Raw genomic sequence first — 9438 nt, forward strand, 5'->3', positions numbered from 1 at the left:
CTGGCACGGGGGGTTGCCCCGACCCGGGGGCAGGACCCTGCACTTGGCCTTGTTGGACCTCATGAAGTTCACACAAGGTTCAAGAACCGGACTGAGGATGCCCGAAGCCGTCTGGGAGTTTTCACTCCCCACTTCTTCTCGGGGAACAAACAGGATCAGCCTCAGGGCTGAGCTCTCCCACCTGCCCAGGCGCTTTCCTGGCAAACAGTATCGTCACCAGCCCGGAACTGGCAGCAAGAGGAACCAGGGGCTGGAAGGACACATCTCTCCCACCCATCGTCCCATGGCAGGATGTGCCTCCTTAGGGACATCTCTCCTGCCTCTCCAGGGACATCTTCCCTTGGGGACATCCCTCCTGCTTCCCTGAGGACATCCCTCTTGCCACCCCAGGGACATCCCTCCTTGGGGACATCCCTTCTCCCTCCTCAAGGACATCCCTCCTACCTCTCCAGGGACATCCTTCCTTGGGGACATCCCTCCTGCCTCCCTGAGGACATCCCTCCTGCCACCCCAGGGACGTCTTTCCTTGGGGACATACCTCCTGCCTCCCTGAGGACATCCCTCCTGCCACCCCAGGGACGTCTTTCCTTGGGGACATCCCTCCTGCCGCCCTGAGGACATCCATCCTGCCACACAAGGCACATTCCTCCTTGGGGACATCCCTCCTGTCACCCCAGGGACATCCTTCCTGCCTCTCCAGGGACATTCTTCCTTGGGGACATCCCTCCTGCCACCCCAGGGACGTCTTTCCTTGGGGACATCCCTCCTGCTTCCCTGAGGACATCCCTCTTGCCACCCCAGGGACATCCCTCCTTGGGGACATCCCTTCTCCCTCCTCAAGGACATCCCTCCTACCTCTCCAGGGACATCCTTCCTTAGGGACATCCCTCCTGCCTCCCTGAGGACATCCCTCCTGCCACCCCAGGGACGTCTTTCCTTGGGGACATCCCTCCTGCCGCCCTGAGGACATCCATTCTGCCACACAAGGCGCATTCCTCCTTGGGGACATCCCTCCTGTCACCCCAGGGACATCCTTCCTGCCTCTCCAGGGACATTCTTCCTTGGGGACATCCTTCCTGCCACCCCAGGGACGTCTTTCCTTGAGGACATCCCTCCTGCTTCCCTGAGGACATCCCTCTTGCCACCCCAGGGACATCCCTCCTTGGGGACATCCCTTCTCCCTCCTCAAGGACATCCCTCCTACCTCTCCAGGGACATCCTTCCTTAGGGACATCCCTCCTGCCTCCCTGAGGACATCCCTCCTGCCACCCCAGGGACGTCTTTCCTTGGAGACATCCCTCCTGCCGCCCTGAGGACATCCATCCTGCCACACAAGGCACATTCCTCCTTGGGGACATCCCTCCTGTCACCCCAGGGACATCCTTCCTGCCTCTCCAGGGACATTCTTCCTTGGGGACATCCCTCCTGCCACCCCAGGGACGTCTTTCCTTGGGGACATCCCTCCTGCTTCCCTGAGGACATCCCTCCTGCCACCCCAGGGACATCCCTCCTGCCTCAGGTGCCCATGCAGGGGCTCCAGGTCCCTGCCACCAGCCCCCACGACACCCAGACGGTGCCAAGCAGGAGCCGGGATGCGGCAGGGTTGGACGGGGAGCAGCAGCAGAGGCGGCCGGGGAGCGGGGAGCACCCCAGTGGGAAGCACCAGCACCCCCAGTAAGAACCCAGGACCCCCAGACCCTTCCAGCCACCGCTTGGTGGGCGAGCGCAGCTGGTTCCCATCCGCGAGGTACAAAGGCTGGTGTATATCGCTATTTAATTTCCCGGGATAGCCGTCCTCCACATCTTCCCCCCTGGAAACTTGACATTTCCATCCCTATTCCCAAACCTGAGGGACTGGAGCGGAGCAGGGGCAGCGGGAGGGGGCGGTGGGGAGCGGACCCGGGGGCAGATGGTCTCCATTACCGGAGGGGGGAGATGATATCTCAGCCCAGCTGCAAAGAATCAGGCCCTTGTTTTCTCGGCCACCGGGAGTTATTTCTCTTCTTTAGCTTTTCCTTTCTTGTTTTGCTGGGTTTTGGGGGCCGGACAGGGAGGAGGTCGAGGGCTTTGGAAGTGATCGCTGCGGCAGTTTGGGGGTTTGTTGGGTGCGTTGGAGAGGGAAAGGGCCAGGGAGCTGCTCCGGGATGGATGGGGCCAGGCTTGGCAGACCGGGAGTCGCTGGAGGCAGAGAACACGGCTGGGATGCTCCTGAGCCGCTCTGGAGCTGCAGCCCAGGAGGGGCTGATCCTGGCCCACCTTCTGCAGCACAACGAGGTGGACAACCCTCCTTTGGTCCCTGCGTACCTCCCCGTGGCTCCACCAGCTCCTCGGGGCCATCCCCGAGCGCAGCCCCAACTCCAGCTGCGTCTTTCGCGGAGTCCTCAGGGCTCGTGGCCACCAAAACAGCCCTGGGCTGGGCTGTGGGGCCGTTACGGGCAGCTGGCACTGGTTTGGGAGGAAACTTCTGGGTTTTATTAGCTTCTATTAGCCCTCTAAGCAACGTTTGTCAGAGGCGAAGTGGCCAGGACTCACGTGGCCGAGCTCTGGGGCTTTATTAGCAGCCCTCACCCTGCTGATTAATGGGAACATCCCAGCGGTGCCTGGCTGCCTGCCCCGATTGCCCGGCTCTCCCCCTCCTTGGAGAAGCCGTCGTCGTCCTCCAGCACGCACAGGCTCTGAGGAGCGTCCAGCGGAGAGCCGGGGTGAGGGCGGACTCGGAGGGGGAGGAATGGGGGTGTTGGAAGGAGCAGCTGGCTTGGGATGGAGATACGGGGCTGGTCCTGGATGGGATGAGCGACCAGATGGTGCTGGAGATACGGGGCTGGTCCTGGACGGGATGAACAACCAGATGGTGCTGGATATAGGGAGCTAGTCCTGGACTCCCAGTCACCTGCCTCTTCTCCAGGCACCAGGGAACGTGAGGAGCGTTGGAGGCAGAGCTGGATGATTTCACGGAGGGGATTACGCCTGCCGGGGGGCTCCGTGCCCCATTTTGCCATTGCTGTCCCATAGGCATCGCAGACACGAGGTGACAGTCCCTAGGAAAGGCTCCCCTGCCCTGAGATGCTCCGGGGGTGCAAGAGGGACAGTGGTCCCAAAGGCAAGGGGACCCCCAAGGTGCCACAGTGGTGGCCGCAGTCACTGAACACATGGAGCCGGGAAGATGACACTGCGTGAGGTGACACCTCGACCTGAGCGGTGGAGAATTGCTGGACCCTGGGTTTCCCTGGCCGCATCCCACCCTCCGCTTGCCCACCTGGAGCAGGGACGTTGGGCTGGTTCCCTAGCGGGGGACACCGGCGTTGGACACGGCACAAGCTTGGCTTGGCACGAGCAGCTCCTCTGGCAGCTCCAGGCAGCGTCCGCAGCTCCGGTCCACGTCTTCAGCTCGGAAGAGTCGCTTCACGCAGCCCTCAGATGACACCACCCCTGGGGTGAGCCAGGGCAGCGGCCTCGGCAAAGGAGGAGACGTCCCCTCCATCCCAGTTAGCAAGGACAGCCGGCAGCATCCCAAACGAGCCCCTCCACCAAGGTGCGATGACACCCTTCCACGTCCATGGCAAGGGCTGGGCAAAATATCAGCGAGGTGGTTGAGGGACAGCACGAGATGTTTCCTGGCTCCTCCGTGGGCCCGATGCTCTGCCCAGATCCAGGAAAACACGCTCAAGGTTTCCAGACCCTTCCTTCAGCCTGACCCCGAGCTCGTCCTGGAAGTGGGAGATCGGCCGGTGCCGAGGCCAAGCAAGGACTGTTCTTTCTGGAGGTCATTGGAAGAGGTGGCCCTGTTCCCGCTGGGAGCGAGCCAGGGAAAACCCAGAGCCTGAAACATGAAAAAAAAAAAAAAACCCACAACTTTTGTGCAGGTCCCAGCCAGCCGGCGGTGCCAAAACCCTCTGCATCTCTGTGCAGCAGAACCCAAACACGTCCCTGGTCTCTAACTGTCCCGTTAACCCCGCACCTCCCAGCCCCGGGAGCCTGGGGCGGGCTGGGACCCTGCTTCCCCCACCTTGGCCAACCTCACGGCCACCAGCTTGGTTGGCCAAGGCGCCTAATGAGACCTCGGTTGAGCACAGCTGCCCATGACATCCCACCACCGTGAAGTTAACGTAGATGTCAGACCAACGTCAGATTTTATAGAATCACAGAATGGTTTGGGTGGGAAGGGACCTTAAAGGCCACCCAGTGCCACCCCCTGCCCTGGGCAGGGACACCTCCCACCAGCCCAGGTTGCTCCAAGCCCCGGCCAACCTGGCCTTGAACCCCTCCAGGGATGGGGCAGCCACAGCTTCTCTGGGATTTTACCCAGCTTTTCACAGCTCCCTCTGCAACAGTCGCCCCTTGGCATGGAGACCTTTTGGGTTCGTCGCTTGAGAAGTTGCCGTGGTCCACGTACCGGCAAAATCACAGCAGACGAGAAGGTTTTGTTCCCTTTTACATTGTGGCTGGGGTTGGGGTGCTTTTGGTGGCATGGAAGCAGAATGCAGCCCCTCGTCCCCTTCTCCACCGGGGACCAGCCTTGGGCATAGAGGATGAGCCGGAGAGCTGATGGTCATCAAGGAGGAGACTTCGGTCTGCCTGGAAATGCTTCACGCAGCAGTCCACACCCCAGCTATCTTCGCATTTGAGAAGTAAAGTCATCGAGCATTTCCAGTGGGAATGTGTGTTTTGATAGGGGAGGGGGGGGAAAAACAACCCACCTTGGCTTTGAGAAAATGTCTTCGAATAAAAGTCTCTGAGCAGCTGCAACACAATCTCGCCCTGGGGGAGCCCAGCTCCACCCAAACGTGGCTGCTGTCCCAGCCCGCGGTGAGTCACGGAGCAAGCCCGGCTGCCCGACAGCGATTTTCTCCGTTCGACCCCTTTCTTGGCCCAAATAACGGGATTTATGGCCTCTTCCTTTTGCTGGGTTTTCTTGGCTGGGGGTAGAGGAAGGACCGTCGCGGTTTGTTGGTGCTGAGCTTCTCGGTCATTCCCCTGTCAGATAAATCACCGCCCCCCTGTGCTCCCCCCTGGCTGGAGGATGACGGGTGACCATAGGGGTCTCTCCTGGCAGGAGGGTGGTGATGGGGGGAGGAAGGCTAAGCAGCCACAGAAAGGCAACTGGGAGGGGAGGGAGCAAAGCCGCTGTGGCGAGGAGGAGGACAAGCCGTGTCCCCACACCCCAGTTTGGCATTTTGGACCGATGTGAACTTCTCCTTCACCGTCCCCTCAAGCATGAAGTCAGGGTCCACCTGGACAACATGGACTTGGTCCGTGGTTGGAAGAGCCTCCCATTCGCTTGAGCTTCCCTTTTGGAAGCTCTTTGTGCCCTGGTTCTGCCGGCACCTTCCTCCTCCCATGTGGTGGTTCAGATCTGCTTAATAACCCCGAAAGGGTTGTGAAGCATTGGAAGAGGCTGCCCAGGGCAGTGGTGGAGTCGCCATCCCTGGAGGGGTTGAAAAGCCAGGCAGACGTGGTGCTGAGGGACATGGGGTAGTGGTGGCCTTGGCAGCGTTGGGTTGATGGTTGGACTCGATGATCTGAAAGGTCCCTTCCAGCCTGGGCAATTCTATGACTCTGTGATCTCTCTTCTCATCACAAGCCTGAGTTATGTCCATTTGGTCTCATCTTGGTGGCTTCAGGACCGACCCTTGCTGGGTGCCTGCCCTGCCTGCAGCACTTTTGGGCTGCCAGCAGGTTTCCCATCTTGGCACGACCGTTGCAAGGCTCAGCCTCCTCCAACAAACCCCCAGGTTTGATGGGACCCCTCCAGCACCACATCCAATGGTGGTGAGATGTCCTCAGGTCATCTGGAGGTGCATCACCCAGTGCTTTCTGCAGCCGCGGGCACTACAGGGAGGGCATGGGACGTGGTCCAAGGTGGGCAAGGGGCAGCACTTGGAGATGGCACCGTGGCTCCTCTGACCTCCCCATCTCTTCCCAGCAGCAGCCGCTGAGGAGGGGATGATTCGGCTGGTGAACGGCTCCGGCTCCCACGAGGGACGGGTGGAGGTCTTCTACGACCGGCGTTGGGGCACGGTGTGCGACGACGGCTGGGACAAGAAGGATGGAGACGTGGTGTGCCGGATGCTGGGCTTCCGAGGCGCCGAGGAGGTGTACCGCATGGCCCGGTTCGGCCAAGGTAAGACCCTTCCACCTCTACCCCCACCTCATCCAGCAGCAATACCTTTGGCCAGCCCATAAATAGACCAGAGACCCCCAAAAATGACCCTGGGGGCATCCAGCGTGTCCCCCACGAGCAGGACAGGGGGCTGTGGTGGCCTGAGAAGCTTCAGTCTTGGTTTATTCAGCGCGGCCTGCCCCGTCTGCAAATATTTTGGCCTTGGCTTGGGGGACTACGTGCGAGGCCGTCGCTGGCGCTGACTTGGCGCCGCAGAACCGACCCCGGGCTTGTTGTTTTTGAACGGACGCTTTGGGTTTTTCAGCCGGACGTGGCTTTTTGAGATCTCTTTTCCTTGTAGGATAACGAAAAGGAAAAACAAAACAAAAACAAAAAAAAAGGAAAAGCTTTTAAAAACATAGGGGAAATGTCAGGAACGCATGGGTGGGCGGAGGGGTGGCCTTTGGCCCCAAACCGTTGGGTTGGGGTGTTGCTGCCCAGACCAGCTCCCTTTCCACGTAGCCTTTTTAACTCCTTGAGTTGCCTTCTCTCCAACTGCTCCGGGCTGCCAAGGAAATGATGGATCCCATAAGCAGGTATCCACCATGGCCATCGTCTAACCATGAAGGTGCCAGCTGGCCAGACCTTCTCTGCGAGCGCCCCTCCACGAGTTGGTGTCCTTCACATCAGCCTTGGGAGACCTCAGAGCTTGTTTCGCCACCAGGGACCAGGTTGTCCACTCCTGGGTTTCTTCCCCCTGTGTCCCACCCTGGTCCTCTACCACCCCCCAACGCTGGTACGGCCACTTGGGATCCTGGGGCACCGTCACCCAGAGCCTGTGTTGGGGGATAGGCTTGACTTGGGGAGTCCCAGCTGGGAGGATCTGCTTCTCCTCCTCCCGTGACCCCCTCGGCACGGCAATGGAAGCGCCCAGATCCCTCAGCCCAGCAGATGCAGAGGCACAGCCCCATTGCAGAGGAGAGATGCGGAGGAGAACCCCATTGATGCCCCATCGAGCGTGGTACATCCAGTGCCTTGCCATGGCCACAACCCCACCACGTGCTGGTGGCTGGTGTCTCTTCTGGGGGTGTTTCCTCCAGAACAGGAATTGCGTATCCCCAGGGGCTTGGTAGCCCACAAAATTGGGGGCTACCCCATGGCCACGTGCCGGACGGACTGTGCTGCACCCATTGCCTGTGTGGGCAGATCCGGGGTCCTCATTTCCATGGGGGCAAATGGGGAAAATCACAGGATGGTTTGGGTGGGAAGGGACCTTAAAGCCCAGCCAGTGGCACCCCCTGCCCTGGGCAGGGACACCTCCCACCAGCCCAGGTTGCTCCAAGCCCCGGCCAACCTGGCCTTGAACCCCTCCAGGGATGGGGCAGCCACAGCTTCTCTGGGCAGTTGTGGGTCACCAACACCCACATTACGACTAATCACAGTAAAACTTCACAAAACAACTGGATTTTTGCAGCAGTCTTGCTGGTTGCCTCTTGATCCAGACGTCCTGGAGCTGGTCGTGCTCCAGTCCATGGTCTCCAACACCAGACCATGCTGGGAGGGTCTCAAAGCCGGGCTATGGGATGCTGCCGTTATCTGGGTTGTCCAAGGGCATCCTCCATCCTCCATGGACACCTTGGAGGTTCCAAGAAGCAAAATCTTTATTTCTAGTGGTTTAGTGTATTTTGAGGGTGCGGGGACCGCTCACCGGTACCCCATTTTTTGCAGGCACGGGGAGGATCTGGATGGACGACGTCTCCTGCAAGGGGACAGAGGACAGCCTGCTGCGCTGCAGCTTCTCCAGCTGGGGCAAGACCAACTGCGGCCACGCCGAGGACGCCGGCGTGAAATGCCTGACGCCGTGACTGGGGGGTGGGGGGAGGACAGGGACGACACACGGACACCCCCCGGTCTGGCTGCGGGGGTCCGGGGGAGGGGGGGCTCAGCACACCCCACCAATCTCCCCTGTGCTTCCTGAAATGGGTTTATTATTAGAGAAATAAATGGCTTTTTATTATTCTCTACCCTGCTGGTGCTGGCATGCTCGGAGCCGGGGGGGCGTGGGGGGCGCTTCAAAGAGCCATGGGGATTCATGGGGGTCCGGGGCCGGGGGGGGGGATGCAATGGGGGGGTGTAAATACAGACCCTGGGTCTGGTTCATCCCTGGTTCAAGAAGCCCCTGTGTGCTGGGGGGGGGACACAGAGCAACCTGGGGTGCCTGAGTCCCCCCAAGCGCCCCCCCAGAGACACCCTTCCAGCCAGGGCTTGAGGATCCCCCCGAGACCCCTCCCCGCAAAGGCCTGGGGATCCCATGGAGACCCCTGAGGGGCTGGGAACCCCCCCAGAGACAACCCCACAAGGGCTTGGGGACTCCATGGAGACCCCCCCCAAGGGCATGGGGACCCTGCTGAACCCCAGAGACACCTCCCTGTGGCCTGGGGGTCCCACAGAGACCCTCCCCAAGGGGTGGGCAATGCCATGGAGACACCCCCAAGGGCTTGGGATCCCGCCAGAGACCCCTCCACAGGGTTGGCAATGCCATGCAGACACCCCCAAGATCTTGGGACCCTCCCCAGAGACCCCTCCACGGGATTCGCAATGCCATGGAGACACCCCCAAGGGCTTGGGACCCCCACTCCAGAGACCCCCCAACGGCTTGGGGATCCTGCTGAACCCCAGAGACACCCCCCATGGCCTGGGGCCTTACAGAGACCCCCCTGAAGGGATTGACAGTGCCATGGAGACCCCCCCCAACGGCTTGGAGACCCCACGGAGACACCCCCACAAGGGCTTGGGGACTCCATGGAGACTCCCCCAAGGGCATGGGGACCCTGCTGAACCCCAGAGACACCTCCCCGTGGCCTGGGGGTCCCACAGAGACCCCCCCTCAAGGCGTGGGCAATGCCATGGAGACCCCCCCAAGGGTCTGGGGACCCTGCTGAACCCCAGAGACACCTCCCCGTGGCCTGGTGGCCCCACAGAGACCGCCTTCAAGGGATGGGCAATGCCATGGAGACCCCCCCAAGGGCTTGGGACCCCCACAGAGACCCTCCAATGGGGTTCGCAATGCCATGGAGACACCCCCAAGGGCTTGGGACCCCCACTCCAGAGACCCCCCAACGGCTTGGGGATCCTGCTGAACCCCAGAGACACCCCCCATGGCCTGGGGCCTTACAGAGACCCCCCTGAAGGGATTGACAGTGCCATGGAGACCCCCCCCAACTGCTTGGAGACCCCACAGAGACACCCCCCAAGGGCTTGGAGACCCCATGGAGACCCCCCAAGGGCATGGGGACCCTCCTGAACCCCAGAGACACCCCCCATGGCCTGGTGGCCCC

At 61.1% G+C, this 9438-nt stretch overlaps 1 protein-coding gene across 3 annotated transcripts in view; it reads left to right on the plus strand.

The window, feature by feature from the left end:
- SCARA5 (scavenger receptor class A member 5) overlaps positions 1-7996 on the plus strand; it is a 40151-nt gene extending 32155 nt beyond the window's left edge. For 2 of the 3 annotated variants that reach the window (XM_054197075.1, XM_054197076.1), the window contains exons 8-9: positions 5924-6121; positions 7829-7996. In XM_054197075.1, coding sequence (XP_054053050.1) covers positions 5924-6121; positions 7829-7965 — 335 coding nt within the window. In that variant the 3' untranslated portion in view covers positions 7966-7996. The remainder of the gene's footprint in view (positions 1-5923; positions 6122-7828) is intronic. The other variant, XM_054197077.1, reaches the window with a different exon arrangement.
- Positions 7997-9438: the final 1442 nt, after the last annotated feature.

This window comes from Rissa tridactyla, chromosome 3 (genome assembly GCF_028500815.1).
Source record: "Rissa tridactyla isolate bRisTri1 chromosome 3, bRisTri1.patW.cur.20221130, whole genome shotgun sequence".
Taxonomy (NCBI): Eukaryota; Metazoa; Chordata; class Aves; order Charadriiformes; family Laridae; genus Rissa; species Rissa tridactyla.